The 21,552-nt window shown below is 46.6% G+C and overlaps 1 protein-coding gene across 1 annotated transcript in view; it reads right to left on the bottom strand.

Moving 5' to 3' along the window:
* Positions 1-19,405, bottom strand: part of LOC144609908 (glutamate receptor ionotropic, delta-1-like) — a 751,523-nt gene extending 732,118 nt beyond the window's left edge. Inside the window, 2 exon segments of the mRNA XM_078428307.1 lie at positions 16,129-16,284; positions 19,047-19,405. Of these exon segments, the coding sequence (XP_078284433.1) occupies positions 16,129-16,284; positions 19,047-19,134 (244 nt within the window). The 5' untranslated portion in view covers positions 19,135-19,405.
* Between the last annotated feature and the right edge of the window lie 2,147 nt (positions 19,406-21,552).

The following is a 21,552-nucleotide window of genomic DNA, read 5'->3' as shown; positions in this document are numbered from 1 at the left end:
CTGAAGAGAGAGGCCCAAGGCTAATTCTGGCACTGGCAGAATTATTGACCCGGGCTTCAAAGCATCCTTACCTGATCTCTGAGATATCCCATCTGAGAAAATATGCAATGACTTGAATACCAAGATACCAAGTCTGAATAACTCATTGTGAGCAAGAAGATTTGAGGGGTGAAAAAAAAAAGAGTCCTCGCTCTGGCTACTATAGTGCAAAAACATATCAAAGGAAACAAGCTCCCTCTATAAATGTTTGTCTATGAAAAAGCCTATTATAATGGAGTGGTGGGCTGCAGAGATACACTTTCAATGGGTCCTCTGTTAATGAGTGACTTAAACAATCCACGATGCCAGCGACTAATGTTTGAAGATTTCACGGTCGCACTGCCAGTTAACACAGAAATAACTCAATAATGATGTACAAAACATGTTAAAAAAAAATCCTCTGCTACAGAAAACAAATTTATAGACCTATGTAGAAAGAATTAGTTTGCAATCGTGTTACAGGGAGCTTCAACTGCAAGTTTCACCAGTCCCTTCATAAACAATGGAGGCACGCAAAATTTCAGAAGCTGCAATCTTGAGTGAAATACAAAGTGCTGGAGTAACTCAATGCATCAGGCAGCATCTCTAGAGGGACCCCCTGCCCCCAATCCCAGTTGTTCCCTTCCACCAATATCCCTCCCACCTATATCCCTTCCTTTGGTTTTACATTTTACTCTTCTTCTCGCCTTATCTGTCACTCTTTTGTCTATTTTCTTCAGCATTTGGCCACCCACCTGTCAAACTCCCCTCACCTGTATCCACCTATCACTTGTTCCTACCTCTTTCCTTGCTTTGCCACCTTCACACAATCAGCCTGAAGAAGGGTCCTAACCTGAAACACTTCAGAGATACTGCCTGACCCACTCAGTTTGTCCTGCATTTTATATTTCACCCTTTATAAATTACTACTGAGTGGGATTGGAGGGGGGGGGGGGTAAGAGACAATGAGGGGGAAACTATTGATAAATATATTTGGAAGCTGGGTACATTTGACCAACATTAAATGGTTGAGGAGTGCAAGAGATGAATAAACGGTTTATGCTGAACGACAATGAAATCTCGACAACGACAATGAGGTCTGTACATTCACCCACTTCAAGGAGTGATCAGAAAATTTGTACCCGGGGGATGTTTAAACAAAAAAAGAAAATAGAAAAAAATTAGTTGAAGAAGAAACTGAATTCTACAGTTGAGCAAAGATTTGCAAGGATACATGTCAACAAATTATTGTAAGCAGCATCAAAGGTTATCAAAGCAATAAATATGCAAATGGCATTTATATCAACCAGTTCATATTACAATGCATTGAAGTTGTTCAAACCAGAATCGGACCTTGGTCAGGTCACAGATACACTGCTGTGTGTGGTTCTGCACACCACATAATAATAATCACAACAATGGGAAGTGGATCCAACCACAACCTCGGAATTTGTACTGCTAAGGTGTCAGGATTTATGATGAAATGGCAGGAGAATGGGGTTGAGGGGGGAAGATAGATCAGCCATGATTGAATGGTGGAGTAGACATGATGGACTAATTCTGCTCCTATCACCTCTGAACTTTTTGCTAACAAAATTTAATGCACTACGTAATTTGGCTTGCACTATTGTGGTCTCCTTTACCTAATAACAGGTTATTTATTATATACTTATTTGATGTGTAAAGTTGCAGCAAGCAAGAATTCCATTGCTCCAGTGCATAGGCCAATTAAACACTCTTGATTCTCTTGAAACTTAAGATGTTTTGAAAAGGAAATTATCACACAAGAGAAAAGATATGAGAGCTCTCCCAAATCGTGAGATGAGAGACAGATGGAGCAGATTCGGCAGGGTATAAAAATCTCCCCAAACATGTTGGGGAAAGGCTCAGTGGGTCAGGCAGCATTTTGTGTCTTTCTTCGATGTAAACCAGCATCTGCAGTTCCTTCCTACACAAATTGGGGTGAGAGTCTGCTTCTGTCTGTATATTCTGTGCAATTGCACCCAAACCCTCTCAACTCTTGAAAGAAACCAGTTTAGCACAGAGAAAATATCTCAGAGGAAAGAAACTTGAAATGGATAATAATAATAATAATATATTCCTTTATTCGTCCCACACTGGGGATATTTACAGTGTTACAGCAGCAAAGTGGATAGCAAGAGAGCAAGAGATCATTCATTATAAATAAAAGATACATAAATTGTCATCAGTTTTCTGTGTGTTTTTAGCTGTTATTGTTGACTCATCTGCTGGGAGCAGTGCTGGTTGTGCAGTCTCACAGCAGGGGGAAGGAAGGACCTCCTATATCTCTCCTTCACGCACTTGGAGTGAAGGAGTCTGTCACTGAAGGAGCTACTCAGTGCAGTGACAGTGTGCTGCATGGGGTGGGAGTCGTTGCCCAGCAGCGATGTTAGCTTTGCCATCATCCTCCTCTCTCCCACCACCTGCACTGAGTCGAGGGGGCAACTCAGGACAGAGCTGACCAGCTTGTAGAGTCTCTTCCCCTCCTCCGCTGAGATGCTGCTGCTCCAGCAGACCACTCCATAGAAAATGGCTGATGCAACCACCGTGTTGTAGAAGGTCCTTAGGAGTGGCCCCTGCACTCCAAAGGACCCGAGTCTCCTTAGCAGATAAAGTCTGCTCTGGCCCTTTCTGTATAGCGCATCAGTGTGGTAGATCTTGCTTGCACCAATTTGGAGCATGGTATTAAGGTGGATTTAATCAGGCACTTTTACACATTTGATTCCATTCCTTCTCTGCTGTGCATTTCCTCTCCTGACATTGCTTTTGGCATCTTTGCCGTGATATCAGACGTGGTAAATAGGCAGCATCTCCTGTGGATCTTGGAAGGCCTGGTTACTTCCAACTGTGCTGATTTGGAGAGGTCACCCACACCGACTTGGTGAATGAGTGTTGTGGCTAATTGGAACAATCATCTTCAAAGCCTCCAAGAAAACTGAAGAAAGCACCAGTCGGTAAAATGAAGTCTTTGTTTGCCTGTCTCCCTTTACTGGATGAACAACTGGGTACCAGACATTCCTTGAAGGTATTTATTCACAAAGTGCTGGAGTAACTCAGCAGGTCGGGCAGCATCTCAGGAGAGAAGGAATGGGTGACGTTTCGGGTCGAGACCCTTCTTCAGACTGATGTCAGGGGGGCGGGACAAAGGAAGGATTTCGGTGGAGACAGGAAGATAGAGGGAGATCTGGGAAGGAGGAGGGGAAGAGAGGGACAGAGGAACTATCTAAAGTTGGAGAAGTCATTCCTTAGGGCATTTTTTAAGCTCATTGGGTGTGAGAACTGATGAAAAAGAGGATTGCTCAAGAATATAATAATGATTTGAAGGTTAAAAGCCTGACCCTCAGATTAGAAGACATTATTTGATTGGATTGATAATCAATTCAATATTCAACATTGCCAAACATGTATATTTTGACTGCTCGAGTCCTATATTTACAGCAATGTTGTAATATTATTAATTCATTATCATAATTGGTTGCACCAGCTTCTGAGGGTTATTAAGCAAGTCAATTATTTACTTAAAAGCTATTAGTGTTATTGAACTGTAGATTGTTTTTAACGGTTTTAACATTATGATTTTGTTAGCATTAAATGTTCGCTGTCATTTAAATGGAGCAGTCCCACTCACTCTTGCAAATGGAAGATCACCTTGAGCTTTTTTAAATGGTAAGAGATTGAGAGCCAGCTGTGACTGATGCCTCACTCTCTCCCATGTTGATTTGGCAAGCTGGGCAATCATGGAGGGGAGGACACAGCGTGGAGAATAGGAAGCATAAAGAGAAGAAGGAAAGCTGAATTAAAAAGGCGAGCTTTTGGTAATTTTGAATCAGCCGTTGTGTTTGGCTGCCTGCCACTGTATGTTTCTTTTTTTTTTCCTAATCAGATGTGCAGCACTTTGGTCAACATGGGTTGTTTTTAAATGTGCTATACAAATAAAATTGACTTGACTTGACTTGACATTGGCAGGACAGGTTTGGAGCGATATGGACCAAACGCGGGCAGGTGAGACTAGTGTAGCTAGTATGGGCAAGTTGGGCCGAAGGGCCTGTTTCCACACTGTATCACTCTATGACTCTGTGGCACAGAAGAGATATGGGAAGCAATGCTTGAACTACATACATAGTATGTTAGATATGTGTCATTCCCGCTAAACAGAAAACCACACCACTCCAATTATCACCTGTGTTGCTGCAAAGCCACAAGGCAACAATTCCACCATGAACCAGTGGAAAGGGAAGTTTTTTGGAAAAATCATGTTGTCAACTTGCTTCCTTCAACCTGTATTTTCACATCAGAGAATCAAATTCTCCTTACCAAAATAAAGCATCTCTTGCTGACTTTAATTCAGAGAGGACATGCAAATCCAGATTGGTTGACATTGGTTTCAAAAACCATCCTGTCAGAAGATTATCAGTCAGTGTGGCAATAGGGAAGAAGAATGCATTGTCCAAGCAGGAGACTTGAGTTGGCATAAGCACATTATAAGAGAACGTATTGATTGCTAGTATAATGAATGTTGGGAAAGAATGTTCCAATTGTATTTATAGTGTCTATATTGTGACTAAAGTATATGTTTTTTTTTAATAAAAAGAATGTTACTGACTGTGAAATTCTTTGGTATTAAATTCCTGAGATACTCCCTAACAAATCAATACCATTTCTGATGTTCCAGTCGAATGAGGGGTCATGGAGCAAAGCCATCGATTCTCCACCTTATTTCTCTAGAGATGCTGCCTGACCTGCTGAACATTTAGAATACCTACTGTATTTTTTTTGGTTGTCACTTTTTCTTTAGTTTTGTTTATTTTGGAACTTTAGTTTTGCTTGTCGGTGTTTTACGTACAAAGGGTGATGAACCTGTGGGACTCTTTGCCACAGGAGGCTGTGGAGGCCGCCAATGGATATTTCTAAGGCAGAGATAGATAGATTCTTGATTTGTACGGGTGTCAGGACTAATGGGGAGAAGGCAGGAGAATGGGGTTAAGAGGGAGAGATAGATCAGCCATGATTGAATGGCAGAGTAGACTTGATGAGCTGAATGGCCTAATTCTGCTCCTATCACTTATGGCCTTCTGACTTCTGACTTAAAGATAATGCAATTTTTGATGCAGATGTGAACTAATGAAGATGGTTCCATCTTCTACGAGGCTACATACAAGCTGAGTAGTCTCAGGCATGGTTATAGCTCTATGTGTGACTCACAATCCTTAGCCAGTAATGTGGGATTTCATTAGAATGGAGGCATACGTCTTACTAGGATATTATATTTGGTTCTGATAGACAATAGACAATAGACAATAGGTGCAGGAGGCGGCCATTCGGCCCTTCGAGCCAGCACCGCCATTCAATGTGATCATGGCTGATCATTCGCAATCAGTACCCCGTTCCTGCCTTCTCCCCATACCCCCTGACTCCGCTATCCTTAAGAGCTCTATCTAGCTCTCTCGAATGCATTCAGAGAATTGGCCTCCACTGCCTTCTGAGGCAGAGAATTCCACAGATTCACAACTCTCTGACTGAAAAAGTTTTTCCTCATCTCAGTTCTAAATGGCCTACCCCTTATTCTTAAACTGTGGCCCCTTGTTCTGGACTCCCCCAACATTGGGAACATGTTTCCTGCCTCTAACGTGTCCAACCCCTTAATAATCTTATACGTTTCGACAAGATCCCCAAGCAATAACGTTGCTTGCAGGGAATGCTATGGAAGGGTTGCAGGACAGATCTACCTTAAAGATGCCAATGATCAGTGGGGTAAATTACTAGACAAACTTTGTGTATGTGAAGATTAAGAAATTATCGAATTGAAGCATTTCAGATGTCAAAAGGGTTTTCTCGAGAGAAAGTATTGCTTCAGATAAGGGAATCAATAATACCAGCATGTAGCCACCAGCATGTGGCGCAGCGGTAAAGTTGCTGCCTTACAGCAGCAGAGACCCCGGGTCGATCCTCACTGCAGCAGCTGTCTGTACAGAGTTCTTACGCTCTCCCCATGACTGCGTCAGTTTTCTCCAGGTGCTCCGGTTTCCTCCCACACTTCAAAGACGTACAGGTTTGTAGATTAATTAGCTTCGGTCAAAATTGTAATTTGGCCCTAGTATGTTGGATAGTGCTTGTGTACGGATGATCATTGATGGGTGGGGACTCGATGGCCTGTTCCCGTGCTGTACCTGTAATCTATATACTAAAACTCTCGTTTGTTTGTTTATTTGTGATCGAACTACAGCCAAAACGGTACACGATAGCTTGACAATTTTAGGCCCACCTTACTCACCGTCAACGCTTTAATGGTAAAGCAAGTAGTTTTATTGAAATCGGTGTTATATTTTTAGTTATCCACATTTTAAAGTTTAAATCTATCTCCCAGGGAGGGAGGAGGGAGGGAGGGAGGTGGGGAGGAGGGAGGGAGGGAGGGGGGGAGGAAAGTGGATAAGGGGGGTTGAGGGGGATGGGAGGGGGGAAGGGAAGTGGGGAGGGGGGAAGGGTGGGAGGGGGGGAGGTGGGAGAGGGTGCTGCACCAATGCAGGAGAGGTTTGGGCCCAACAGGTCCACTTGGTCCAGTCTAAATTAAAATTAAGAAATGATCTAATTGAATTAGAAGCATTTAAGATGTTGCATGGGTTTCATAGAGAGAAAGTATTACTTCAGGTGAAGGAATCAATAAAACCAAAGAATTTCACAGGATAGGGACTGGCAGATGTGTTGGGTGTCAAGGGGTGTGTATCAGTGACAGAGCACGTTACATTTAACTTATTCTAGGGAGAGAATCAGTCTCAGTAATGTGGTTGAAATATTCCTTTCTGACACACCAATTTACGATCTGATTATTTGCTTTACACTTTAAGTTGACAGCAACAATCTCCACAACACCAAAAGCACAGTACATTGGAATTTAAAAAAAAGATTTATTCAGAGTTCCATTACCTCTGTGGGAGTAGGAAGACAATGTCATTCTCTTTGTGATGTACCAGGTAGATTAAGGTTATCGCCTCCAGTTTTCCTTGCAAATAGACAAGTATCACTGAATGTAAAAGCTTCATGATTGCCTGCCTGGTACAGGCATGTCCAAGCAACCAACGCAAGTCACTTTCAACAGCTGCTTAATGGCTTCTTTAATGTGACATTAAATAACGCAGCATCCACAATGCAATGAGAATGCCACAGAAATGTTGTCTGACTTCCACAGAATCCATTATGCCAAACCAATATTAAGCAATAGAAATAATATTATAATCATCACAAATCCAATAAACAATGAAAAGTATGATGGAATTCAAGGCACTTAATGGGAAGCTATTGTTAGAACATAGTTGACAATAACACCTTACATTTATACACCTCCCTACACAAAACAAAACATCCCACCGCAGTTTACAGGAAGACTAGATGGCACTAAGCAGGAGATAGAGGAAAGGTTTAGTAGATAGGTTGGATTTGATATCTGCCTTATTTCTCAAACGAAATGTAAACCCAAAGCAAATAATTCCATCCTTTATCCCAAATTACATGCAGCTACATAATCTCAGCCAGGATTATGGTTGACACTGCCTGCCTGATCAGCGATGGTTGACCGGAAAAGGGGAAAGTATCAAAACTACATTGTACAATTTAATTGTGTACTATGTTTAGTCCCGGATATTACACAGAAGGCCTTCATTGACCTTGCAGGGGCTGTACATAGATTTGTGCATCTAGAGAGTAAAGACTGAAATTAATAAATTTAAAGGATAACCTTGAAGACAAAGCAGGAAGAGGCTGACTAGTAAAATCATTTGGAAATTTGGAGATATGACAACATAAACAACAACAGTCTTTGCCTCCAATGCTGAACAAAGGAGACAGTGAATTAATCTTGGAACATCAGAGTTAAAGAACAAAATTCTGAGCTGGGAGAGGGCAGAAAAAGATAGTAAAAGAACATAATGACTCATGATCCTGCTCTGCCATTCAACAGACCATGCCCAATACTTTACTCTGTTCATGTTTCTGTCCAATCCCCATAATCCTTGATTTTCCCTTCAGTCTAAAAATCAATTTCGAGTCTTGAATAAAATCAACAACTGGTAATCCAAAGATAGGTGCAAAATGCTGGAATAACTCAGCGGAACAGGCAGCATTTCTGGATAGAAGGTGTGGATGAGGTTTCGGGTCGAGACCCTTCATCAGACCTGAAACATCACCCAGTCCTTCTCTCCAGAGATGCTGCCTGTCTCCAGCATTTTGTATCTATCTTCGGTGTAAACCAGCATCTGCAGTTCCTTCATGCACAACTGGTAATCCAAGATCCTTTGGGAAAGAGAATGCCAATGGTTAATGATTTCTTGAGTTATCATATCATATCATATCATCATATATATACAGCCGGAAACAGGCCTTTTCGGCCCTCCAAGTCCGTGCCGCCCAGCGATCCCCACACATTAACACTATCCTACACCCACTAGGGACAATTTTTACATTTTACCCAGCCAATTAACCTACATACCGGTACGTCTTTGGAGTGTGGGAGGAAACCGAAGATCTCGGAGAAAACCCACGCAGGTCACGGGGAGAACGTACAAACTCCTTACAGTGCAGCGCCCGTAGTCAGGATCGAACCTGAGTCTCCGGCGCTGCATTCGCTGTAAAGCAGCAACTCTACCGCTGCGCTACCGCTTCAGACCTACATTTCTACATTACTCCTATTTCTGAAGAAGGGTCTCGACCCGAAACGTCACCTATTCCTTCTCTCCAGAGATGCTGTCTGACCCGCTGAGTTACTCCAGCTTTTTGTGTCCATCTTCGGTTTAAACCAGCATCTGCAGTTCCTTCCTACACAACCTACAACCTGCACGTCTTTGGAATGTGGTTGGAAACCGGAGTACCCGGAGAAAACCCACTCAGTCACAGAGAGAATGTGCAAACTCCACACAGACAGCATCCGAGGTCAGTATCAAGCCCAGGTATCTGGCACTGTGAGGCAGTGGATCTACTGCTGCGCCACTGTGCTGATTCCCTACAATCTTAACTTTATACACGTTTACATTATCAACAACCTTGCATAGGTTAAGTCAAGTCAAGTCAAGTCAATTTTATTTGCATAGCACATTTAAAAACAACCCACGTTGACCAAAGTGCTGTACATCTGATTAGGTACTAAGGGAAAAAAATGAAACATACAGTAGCACGCAAACAGTTCACAGCGCCTCCTCAATGAGCCTCAAACGCTAGGGAGTAGAAATAGGTTTTGAGCCTGGACTTAAAGGAGTCGATGGAGGGGGCAGTTCTGATGGGGAGAGGGATGCTGTTCCACAGTCTAGGAGCTGCAACCGCAAAAGCGCGGTCACCCCTGATCTTAAGCCTAGACCGCGGGATAGTGAGTAGCCCCAAGTCGGCCGACCTGAGGGACCTGGAGTTAGAGAGGGGGGTTAGAAGATTTTTGATGTAGGGGGGGAATGTCCATTTAGGGCTTTGTACATGAATAGGAGGAGCTTGAAGTTGATTCTGTACCATTCTGCACCATTCATTTACATTGTTAATGGTAAAGGAGCTAGTACAGATTACTGTAGCACTCCACGAAAGTATTTATTCACAAAATGCTGCGGTAACTCAGCAGGTCAGGTAGCATCTCAGGAGAGAAGGAATGGGCAATGTTTCGGGTCGAGACCCTTCTTCAGACTGATGTCAGGGGGGCGGGACAAAGGAAGGAAATAGGTGGAGACAGGAAGATAGAGGGAGATCTGGGAAAGAGGTGGGGAAGGGAGGGACAGAGGAACTATCCAAAGTTGGAATTTCATCTCCAACTGCCGTCGTGACATTAACCGCCTCAATTCCTACTCTACGATCCCACTGTAGCACTCCACTATCAATCTGTACAATACCATCATAACTACTCTGTTCCCTATCCTTTAATGATCCCACCCAATCCCTAAATCATCATTCCCAATCCATTTATGTCAAAGATTTGAGTAATTAGATTTGTCATATTTAATAGGACTCTTTGAAGACCAAACCAACAGGGGAAGCAAGTAGAGGTAACAGATACCTTTGATAGAATTACATATTCTAGGTGACATCTTGCTTAAAATCAAAAGCCACTATGTCCACTGACAATCCCTAATCTACCCAACTTTCATAAAAATTCAAAATTTGACAAAGATAATTTAGAGTCATAGCTGTACAGTACAGAAACAGGCCATTCAGCCCATCATATCCATGCCGACCATTTTACAGATCTATGCTGATGCCATCTGCCCGTATCAGGTCTGTATCCTCTTGTACATTGGCTCTGCCTGATAATACAGTCTCAATACAAGTCAGGGGTAAACTTTAATGCAAGCTTCCTGTGTTATAAGTGAAACTAATATTTACCTAATATCCATGTTGGGACTTGATAAAACCTACAATCATGATTTAATGGGCTGCACAAAATCAAGGTTGCTGTGTATTATGATTTTCTAAATGCCCTGTCACCTTATTCTGTACACAAAGTCCTGAGAACAGATGCCAGAATATCTAGTTCCTAATTTCTTTCTCATTCCTCTTTGCAACAATAATGATGCATTTGCTTCCGTTGAAACGCTGGAACTGTTCCAGAACCCATGGAATTCAGAAGATGAGAAGATAATGTCCTGGAGAGAATTGTTGATAATAATTAGGTTTTAAAAGAGATACTCCTGCAGTTGAAGAGCCTTTGAAGGACTGAAGAAATGGAAGTGTACGTTTAAGGTATGGCAGCAAGGTTCGACACTAGATCGTGCTGTAGAGTGGCGACGCTAATGAGGAAATTGAGCCTCCAGGTGAACAAAGAATCAGTGATGGTGCAGGTGGGGCCAGGGTATAAATAGATATGTGTAGGAAGGAACTGCAGATGCTGGTTTACACTGAAGTTAGACAGAAAATGCTGGAGTAACTCAGCAGGTCAGACAGCATCTCTGGAGAAAAGGAATAGGTGACATTTTGGGTCGAGACCCCTCATCGTCCTGAAGAAGAGTCTCGACCTGAAACGTCGCCTATTCCTTTTCTCCAGAGATGCTGTCTGACCCGCTGAGTTACTCCAGCTTTTTGTGTTTATCCATGAATAGATAAAAAATCCAAATATGAAAACAAGCAACGGTGGCAATGGATGGATTACATAGTTTAAACTTCTGTTTGAAGTTAATAAGCAACCAAGTTAAACATGCAAATTTACATGTGTGATTGCCATTTTTTGAGTTGGTAATTACTTTTGTTGTTGGATGATACTCTTCACTTATGAGAACCATGTCGATGTGGAGAACATAGGCATTTTCCCCAACAATGTCACACACTGTCAGGTTAATGTCCCTCCTGTGACAGAGAAATAATAGGGTTGGGTTAAGTGAACCTCTTTCTCGCATTGACTTACAAAAGACACTTTGGCTTTGACTGTACAAAATGTTCATTTCCACAATGAGAGCTGGTAAAATTAGATTCCACTCTCAACAATTTTTTTGGTTTTAGATTACAGTTGTAAATTTCTCTGAACTTATTGCACCTGAACCCAAGTGAAAGGCTTTTATCTCTTTAGCCTGGCGCAGCGGTAGAGTTGCTGCTTTACAGCGAATGCAGCGCCGGAGACACAGGTTCGATCCTGACTACGGGTGCTGCACTGTAAGGAGTTTGTACGTTCTCCCCGTGACCTGCGTGGGTTTTCTCCGAGATCTTCGGTTTCCTCCCACACTCCAAAGACGTACAGGTATGTAGGTTAATTGGCTGGGTAAATGTAAAAAATGTCCCTAGTGGGTGTAGGATAGTGTTAATGTACGGGGATCACTGGGCGGCACAGACTTGGAGGGCCGAAAAGGCCTGTTTCCGGCTGTAGATATATGATATGATATGATATGTTGTGATTACAACACTGGTCCTCATCGAAGAGCCACTTGCTCTCTGAGCACACTCGCGAATCAGTTTAGTTTAGTTTAGAGATGCATTGCGGTAACAGGTCCTTCAGCCCACCGGGTCCGCGCCGACCAGCGATCCCCGCACACTAACACTATCCTACACCAACTAGGGACAATTTTTACATTTGCCCGGCCAATTGACCCACGTACCTGTACGTCTTTGGAGTGTGGGAGTAAACCGAAGATCTCGGAGAAAACCCACGCAGGTCACGGGGAGAACGTACAAACTCCGTACAGACAGCACCCGTAGTCGGGATCGAACCCGGGTCTCCGGCGCTGCATTCGCTGTAAGGCAGCAACTCTACCACTGTGCCACCGTGCTGCCCTTTACAAATAATAAAGTTTGCTGGATGGTGCCCCATATCAAATAACTCCATGTAGATATTTTAGGTAAATATCTTCATCTATTCCCATCCTAACCAGACACAACCAAAGCACTTCCTGCATTTTAATGCTCTCCAGCTCATCACTGAAATGACCTTCTCGAAACGCTTGAATGAATGATATCTGGAGATATACCAGACTCTCTGTATTCACTACTGGATAAAAATGTCCACTTGTAAAAATCTGTCCGTATGCCTCAGGGGCTAACAGGGCACTTGGACAGACTCTGCAGCAAACATTCTATGAAAGCAGCCATGAGATATATTTGGCAATAGAACTGGAAGGACTTAAGTGGTTTTCTATCCTTCCCTGTGGAGGAGCAAATGAGCCCAATCCCAACCCTTGTGATAAAATGAACAAACAGACCAGAGAGGTAAGGGCATAAACCTCCAACTAACCAGAACTGCCATGTTAAAATGCAGCAGGCAAGAGCAATACAGTGTCCTATTTGCATTTCTCACTGGTCTCATGGTACAAGAATAAACACTGCTCAGACCCTTTGGTATCTTCATTTCAGCTGATCTGCTGTCAAATTGGATGCAAAGGCTGGCTCCAATCATTGCTTGATGTAGCAATCACAGGGAACTGATCCACTGACATATGGATATATGGATATGGACATATGACACTGTAAATCTACCGCAAAATGATACAATAAATTTTCCAAGCACTAAAATTTCTTGGAAACATTAATAATCACACGCAGCATACATTTTTAACATCAGTAAAAATTTAAAGTTGAAAGATCAGTGCAAATTTATTCTTGGACTCAAAGTGCAGAACAGGAGCTTGAGAAATTAGTTCGGCCGGATCGTTATTTATGAATGAAATTAGCTTATTTCTTTAGACGCAAGTGCTGCAAAGAAACAGACATCAAAATCGGGAAGTTACCTTTGGCGTTGTTACATCAAAACACTTCAAACATAGGAGCTAATCAATCAATATTTGCCCAAGAATCCTGCCTCTCCATAACAAATGTCCACCTCAGTTTCTTACCTGTCACTGTGACAGCTTTACTCATTCTGTGAAGAAGTTACTCGGTAAAGATCAAAAATCAAAATATCAATAGTAAATAATTTATAACAATTATAATGGTGATATATCAAAAAAACATCTAACTTTTACCATTAATAAGCACGATGACTGCAAGGGACATTCAAATGTTAATGGGCAATAAGTCTACTGAAATCCTTAAACAAGTGTTGACTTGTTTGGATTTCTCCAGTCTGTAAGAACAATCCTATGTTTCTGCAAGTGGATTATCCCTAACCAAGCAAGGTTTCAAGATATAACACTCTTATCTCTGCAAAAGAAGACAGTTAAAATATGTGCAAGATACTATCTGGGCCAAGGGTGAAAATCTGCTTCTAACTCTTTTCTTAAATGATTCTAAATTTAATTTGAACCACCAAACGCAAAAAAAGTGCATACCGCTATTTGAAAGTTAACAATTAGGATAAAGGCTACATTGCCAGAAACATCGTTCTTTATAGTTCCAATGCATTGGCCTGATCTGCATGGAAACTGGATAAATATATCACAGAAAGACATGATTATTTTTTCAAGAATTAATACATCTTACAACCATTAATACAAGTCCAATCAAAATGTTCTACATTGGTAAAATTATATGTTAAAAAATCTGTGCGTCAACTCATGGAAATAAAATACATAATAGGAGCAAGTAGGTAAATGTTCTCAACTCAATGGTAAGAGAAGGTTCCATGAAATATTATGGACAGAGGTGCTGTGAGGAAATGCACAATTCCCAATGGGTGCTGTGGAGGTAGTTTGTTGTCAGAGAGATCTATTGCCACTTCACACACAATCCAACACACTTACTGAATGTGTTAAGGGAGGGATGCAATTGGAATGTAACATTGCTAAAGCATTGTATCAGAATAAGTCAAAGGATAATCAGGTATAATCAAAGTTCAAGACAGATAGAAACATAGAAACATAGAAAATAGGTGCAGGAGTAGACCATTCGGCCCTTCGAGCCTGCACCGCCATTCAATATGATCATGGCTGATCATCCAGCTCAATAACCTATACCTGCCTTCTCTCCATACCCCCTGATCCCTTTAGCCATAAGGGCCACATCTAACTCCCTCTTAAATATAGCCAATGAACTGGCCTCAACTACCTTCTGTGGCAGAGAATTCCACAGACTCACCACTCTCTATGTGAAGAAATGTTTTCTCATCTCGGTCCTAAAAGACTTCCCCCTTATCCTTAAGCTGTGACCCCTGGTTCTGGACTTCCCCAACATCGGGAACAATCTTCCCACATCTAGCCTCTCCAACCTCTTAAGAATTTTATATGTTTCAATAAGATCCCCCCTCAGTCTTCTAAATTCCAGCGAGTATAAGCCTAGTCTATCCAGTCTTTCTTCATATGAAAGTCCTGCCATCCCAGGGAACAGTTGACATAAAGGTGTAATATTGCAGCAAATACCTGGGGGATAGGTCGAGGCAAAAAAAGTTTGGATATGCATTTGGGTGCAGCAGGGGTAGGAATGAAGAGACAGATGGCCTCCTTCTAGAAAATATTCAATGACGCAACGTTTCAGAGATTGGCTGTCGCTTATCATAAAAACTCTGAACTGGTTCTTTCTGCCAAACAACAGCGTAGTTGTTCCAATATTGCCTGTCAAACATCCACCCAAGGGTAGATAACCCAAAACACGTGAAAAGTGCTTGTGTGCTCACGAAGGGGGCCAACTCTTCGTGCAAGGTTTTTATTGTGCAGCTGTGGTCTACAGTGTTGGTTCTGCCAACTGGTTTCTGACGCCACAACTTCTCCTGAACTCTTATCGAGTAATGAAGCAAAACAGAAGGCCATTCGTGACAGAGTTAAATTCAGTTGCAGTGTTTCACCCCATACTGCAATACTTACCCACACCATCCCATTAAAGAAACTGGCCGCACAGCACATAATGGTACGGTGATTAATAGCAGTATTGAGTTACATAACAATAATCCATTGCTTAAGGTCTGCCGCATGTCAAAGTTTGGAATGCAAATCGGTTCAGTGCCCACGGTTCAGGGGGCAATACTGATCCCGTGTTCACTCCACCTCACAAACAGGAGAGGAGGGAAGGGAAATACAGACAGTGACTACTCTGCCAGTTTCTTTCTTTCTTTCTTTCTTTCTCTCTCTCTCTCTCTCTCTCTCTCTCCCTTGGGTTTTCCAACAGCCCGCCTGGGACAGCGCTGTGTAGGTAGTTGCCAAGCTGGGCGCTGCACGGTTACATTAAACCCGTGCAGATGTGCTTAGCTTTTAATCCTTTCTTCGGGATTATTAGTTTGAATGCACCGCAGCAATCTCTCCGACAAAACCCAGCGGAAGCAAGCAATAATCCATCTGGCCGAGAAAGGATTTGGAGACTGAGAGCGTCAGATCCATTTGCACTCCTTGATCACTGGCTGAAAGCTCGCCGGTGGCATTTCCTTGCAAGCGGCGTCGGTGGGTCAAAATTAGTTACTGGGAATAGCTCAGGACGTGAAGGAGGACGCCTCCCCTCAGTCTCTACCACCCCTCAGTCTCCACCACCCCACCAGCAATCAACAGAAAACCCAGGGCACTTTCCTCCATTCCTTGTCAAACAGCGCCCACCATCGGTTCTGCCGCCGCGGAGAGAGATCCCCCACAACTGTCTGTGTGGAGACACATTCAGATTCCATGGATGATAGTCAATGAGAGAGGTGTCCGCAATTACAAATAGCTGGGAGTGTGGGTTTGACTCGGGTGCAGGGAACACAGCCTTGTTATTGTGGAGAGAGGGGGGTTTCATTGTATCTTTACCTACCTTCCTGCACTGTCTGAAAGGGGTTGTTCGCCTCGACAAACTTAATGGAGTAGGTGATTTTCTCGCTCTGTAGAATGTCGTCATTGAGGCTGAGATCGGAGACGGCCAGTTGGAAAACCTCGTCGTCCTTAGCCGCGCTCTCCTCAAAGATCGCGCCTGGAGAGAGGGGAGGGGGGTGGGGGGGGGAAGAGAGAGAAAGAAAGGGCAAACGCTAAAGAGGAGTCAAACGTTACAGCCACTATCGAGAGGTTTGAGTTAGAGGAAAGGGGGCGAATTCATTGCAGGAGCGAGCGGGACATTTGGGAATCCCAAGTTACTCCGAGCAATTTCAGCACCAGGAACTGTCCAGCCAGTCCTGCGGGCCAATGTACAACAGCGCTCCCTCAACCCATTATAAAACAAAACTTGGAACAAGAGGTACTAAGATAGTTAAAGGCCAACATTAACGCATCAACTGGTTAATACACTGACTGATGACCCTAGATAAACAACTCTTCCCGAACGTCACGCTCCCGAGAGAACATTAATGTCAAGAAAATATTGTTCCTCTGGTCAGTGGTGGTACATTAAAGGGCGTGTTTTTGCAACATTTCAACCCCACGGATAAATGCCACCTTGAAAAAAAGTTATTAATGCGTGACATTGTAATTATTAAAGGAATAAACTTGTTGCCCGGCTGATTTAACGTCCCAATAAAATAAAAACTAATTGCAGTCCAAAGCGACCGCTTACAGTACAAGGGGAGAGACACACTCGTGGGCATCATGTCAAGTCTAGGCCCGTACATGGGGATTATAGTGTGGTCCATGTATGTGTATCTCAACACTATACAGATCTCTCCCGTACACACCACGGTTGTACAATAGATGCAACATAAGGGCGCCTGTATTGTAACAGTTGACTGGGAAACAAAATGCCTTCAGTTCAGCAGCAGAGGTTGGATTGGGAAGCTTCAGGATGGGGTTGTGTATTTGTGTTTCTTGGAGTCTCTTAAGTATCTGCCTGTGGAAAAGCGGGTCGCATCCCGTGCCCGTATCCGCAACGCGGGAGTGTTTGGGCTATCCTGCACTCGGTGGCTTTACTGACAAGTGAATCGTGTTATCAACGCCGTACATCTAGTGTGTGTGTGTGTGTGTGTGTGTGTGTGTGTGTGTGTGAGAGAGAGAGAGAGAGAGAGAGAGAGAGAGTCTGTGCGTGTTGTGTGTCTGTATGAATATCCGTGTGTGGTTGTGTCTGTGTGTGTGTGTGTGCTTTACGTGTGTGTGCGTTCGTGTGCGTGTCTGTCTGTGTATCTGTGTGTGTGTGCATATTCGTGTGTGTATTTGTGTCCATGTGTATATATCTGTGCGTGTGTGTGTGTGTGTGCGCGCTTTACGTGTGTGTGTGTGTGCGTGTCTGTCTGTGTATCTGCTTGTACACGGACAGTCACTGTTGATATTTAAGAAACTCTCTTGAGGCGTACAATAGAGATTAAGGATCTTTCACTGCCAACGTGCTCGGGGAAGAGCCGCTCGGACCGTTTTTTACAGCCGACTGCAGCGGCATAAAATGGGACATTGGAAGCAGGTCTTGCTGCCCACGCTGGCTGGCTGCGGTGTGCAATACAGGTGGCCGTTCACAAGGGCGCAGAGCAAAGGCAGGGAAAGGCAACCGGGGGAGAGCGCACCCCTCAAAGCCCACCCCTCAAAGCCCACCCCTCAAAGCCCACCCCCTGACCATGCCCTGTCCTCTTGGGTGTTCTCTACATCAACGAGAAGGAGCTGTGAAGTGGCGGGCTACAGGTCGCCGAGCCCAGCTGCGGCTTCTAACCCGTTTGTGTTACCGTTTGTTTCATTGTCCAACATTATGGGCCCGTGTGAAAGGCCCTACTCTCTGGAGGGAGGGATGGAGGGAGAGAGGGGTAGACCTCTGGGGGTACAGGTGTATTAAAGACTCGGGGCTGACTATGCGGTTGAGTTGGGGCGATTGGGACAAGAGGGGGATTGGGGTAAGGATACCGGGAGAGAGGGAAAGAGGGAAGGGGTTCATGGTAAAGATGAAGGTTGGGGCGTCCCCATAAACTTTTACACGGCGTCTGTGGGGAGAAGTGAGTCGACGCTTCAGAGAGACCCACAAATCTCAAGCCACCGCCGCGGGGCTCGGGGGCAGAAAGTTTTATGGGTGTTGAGTCTTGGATTGTGGGGCTGTGGGGTTTGGATACGGTGTGGGGTTTGGGGGAGAGGGGAGGGGTGGGGAGAGGGGAGGGGGGGAGAGGGGAGGGGGGGAGAGGGGAGGGGGTGGGGAGAGGGGAGGGGGGGAGAGGGGAGGGGGTGGGGAGAGGGGAGGGGGGGAGAGGGGAGGGGGGGTGAGAGAGGGGGAGATAGAGAGAGATCGGGAGAGCACGTTTGACATTCTAACACGGAGCTCCGGGTCGGTGCTGATTACCGGCCCAGGGTTCAGGCAAAATCCCACATCTCGCCCAGGCAAGGAGGGGGGAGAGAGGAGGGGGGAGAGAGAAGGGGGGGAGAGAGAAGGGGGGGAGAGAGAAGGGGGGAGAGAAGGGGAGGGGAGAGAAGGGGGGGAGAGGGGGGGAGAGGAGGGGGGGGAGAGGAGGGGGGGAGAGGGGGGAGAGGAGGGGGGAGAGGAGAGGGGAGAGGAGGGAGGAGAGGAGGGGGGAGAGGAGGGGGGAGAGGAGGGGGGAGAGGAGAGGGGAGAGGAGGGAGGAGAGGAGGGGGAGAGGAGGGGGAGAGAGGGGGGAGAGGGGGGAGAGGGGAGAGAGAGGGAGAGGGGGGAAGTACCCCCGATCTCAATTGCCGACCACCCCACCAACCCCATCCCAAAGCATGCTCCCCTCCCCTCCCCTCCCTTCCCCTCCCTCCCCTCCTGTCGCTCTACATTCCCCAACCATCTCCCACACAGACACGGCTGCCGTTTCTTACCGATGTGGATGATGGAATCTGCTCGCGTTAAATCGCTGCCAAAAATCCAAGACAAGGCGGCTAAGAGGCACAGGGGTAGAACTTCCATTTTTTCCTTGGCGCATCAGTCGGCTCTGGGGCAATTCCTACTGCAAACCCCCGCCCCGGACCCGCGGGCACCCACACCCACACACACACACACACACATACACACACACACGGACACCATCAATGACCAGCCGGGACAACGAGCGGCCGCCCAGAGAGACGGGCAAAGACCACAGGCAAAGTGAGCCCAGACCGAGCAGCTCCACACCAGCTCCCGGACATCACATCACATCACATCCAGATTGCGGAGGTGTCTCTGCGCCACGTGATTGCAGTGTAGTGAGAGTGTGTGTGTGTGTGGTGTGTGTGTGTGTGTGTGGTGTGTGTGTGTGTGTGTGTGTGTGGGGCTAGATGCAACTGCGCGGAGAGATGGAGATAGATTAAAGAGGAACGAGACAGGCAATGGAGCAGAGAGAGGGGGAGAGAGAGAGGGAGAGAGAGAGGGAGAGGAGGGGAGGGGAGAGAGAGGGAGAGAGTGAGACAGAGGGGGTGAGAGAGTGAGGGGAGGGGTGAGAGAGGGGGTGGGGGGAGAGAGGGTGGGGGAGAGAGAGAAAGAGAGAGAGGAGGGGAGAGAGAGGGAGAGAGACAGAGGATGAAAGTGAGACGGAGACAGAGCGAAAGAGAGAGGCGATCAGAGGATGTGGAGTTAAGGGGGTGGAGGAGAGAGAGAGAGAAGAGGAGAGGGGGAGAGACGCGAACAGAAGATGTTAAGGGAGGGTGGGAGAAAGAGAGAGACAGGCGATCAGAAGATGGGGAGTTAGGGGGGTGGGAGAGAGGGGGGTGGGAGAGAGGGGGGGTGGGAGAGAGGGGGGTGGGAGAGAGAGGTGGGTGGGGGAGAGGGGGGATGGGAGAGACGCGGGTGGGAGAGAGGGGGGTGGGAGAGAGGGGGGTGGGAGAGAGGGGGTGGGAGAGAGGGGGTGGGAGAGAGGGGGTGGGAGAGAGGGGGGTGGGAGAGAGGGTGGTGGGGGAGAGGGGGGAGGGGGGTGGGGGAGGGGGGGTGGGGGAGAGGGGGTGGGGGAGTGGGGGAGAGGGGGGTGGGGGAGTGAGGGGGGTGGGAGAGAGGGGGTGGGGGGAGTTAGGGGTGGGGGAGAGAGGGGGGTGGGGGAGAGGGGGGGTGGGAGAGAGAGGTGGGTGGGGAGAGGGGGAGAGGGGGTGGGGGAGAGGGGGTGGGGGAGAGGGGGTGGGGGAGAGGGGGTGGGGGAGTGGGGGAGAGGGGGTGGGGGAGAGCGGGTGGAGAGATGGTGGTGGGAGAGGGGGGGAGAGACGGGGGTGGGAGAGACGCGGGTGGGAGAGAGGGGGGTGGGAGAGAGGGGGGTGGGAGAGAGGGGGTGGGAGAGAGGGGGTGGGAGAGAGGGGGTGGGAGAGAGGGGGGTGGGAGAGAGGGTGGTGGGGGAGAGGGGGGAAGGGGGTGGGGGAGGGGGGGTGGGGGAGAGGGGGGTGGGAGAGAGGGGGGTGGGAGAGAGGGGGGTGGAGAGAGGGGGTGGGAGAGAGGGGTGGGAGAGAGGGGTGGGAGAGAGGGGGGTGGGGGAGAGGGGGGTGGGGGAGGGGGGTGGGGGAGGGGGAGGGGTGGGGGAGAGGGGGGTGGGAGAGAGAGGGGGTGGGAGAGAGGGGGGTGGGAGAGAGGGGGGTGGGGGAGGGGAGGTGGGGGAGAGGGGGTGGGGGAGTTTTCCAGTCACGGATTATTCCCAGCTTTCTCCTGCACCCCGTATCACCAAACCGGGGATACATGCTCAGGACAGTTTAGTGTCGAAGTATAAAAGGTGAAAGGGGGGAACAGGTGCTGGGACTTTCGGGGTGGGACTGTGTTTTGCCCCGACCCGCCTTCCACCCGTGTCTGGCGTGGAACAGCCGCTGGGCACGGAGGTGGTGCCGGACTCCTGCAAGTTTGGTTCAGATGGAGCGGTTTGATCGCCCGGCCCGCTGCGGACAGTCACTAGTCCAACAGAATCAACACGCTCGTTAATGTGCAGAAGCGGCTTGAGGGGGGAGGGGTGTGTGTGTGTGTGTGTGTGTGTGTGTGTGTGTGTGTGTGTGTGTGTGTGTGTGTGTGTCTGTGTGTGTGTGTGTGTGTCTGTGTGTGTGTGTCTGTGTGTGTGTGTCTGTGTGTGTGTCTGTGTGTGTGTCTGTGTGTGTGTGTGTGTGTCTTTGTGTGTGTGTGTGTGTGTGTGTGTGTGTCTGTGTGTGTCTGTGTGTGTGTGTGTCTGTGTGTGTGTGTCTCTGTGTGTGTGTGTGTGTCTGTGTGTGTGTGTGTGTGTGTGTGTGTGTGTGTGTGCGTGCGTCTGTGTGTGTGTGTGTGTGTGTGTGTCTGTGTGTGTGTCTGTGTGTGTGTGTGTGTGTGTGTCTGTGTGTGTGTGTGTGTCTGTGTGTGTGTCTGTGTCTGTGTGTGTGTGTGTGTGTTATGTGGCTCGGGTGAAATAAA

The sequence above is a fragment of the Rhinoraja longicauda genome, chromosome 35, assembly GCF_053455715.1.
Source record: "Rhinoraja longicauda isolate Sanriku21f chromosome 35, sRhiLon1.1, whole genome shotgun sequence".
In the NCBI taxonomy this organism is placed as follows: domain Eukaryota; kingdom Metazoa; phylum Chordata; class Chondrichthyes; order Rajiformes; family Arhynchobatidae; genus Rhinoraja; species Rhinoraja longicauda.
Note: the sequence above shows the minus strand (reverse complement) of the source record. Positions and strands in the feature narration are given on the sequence as shown.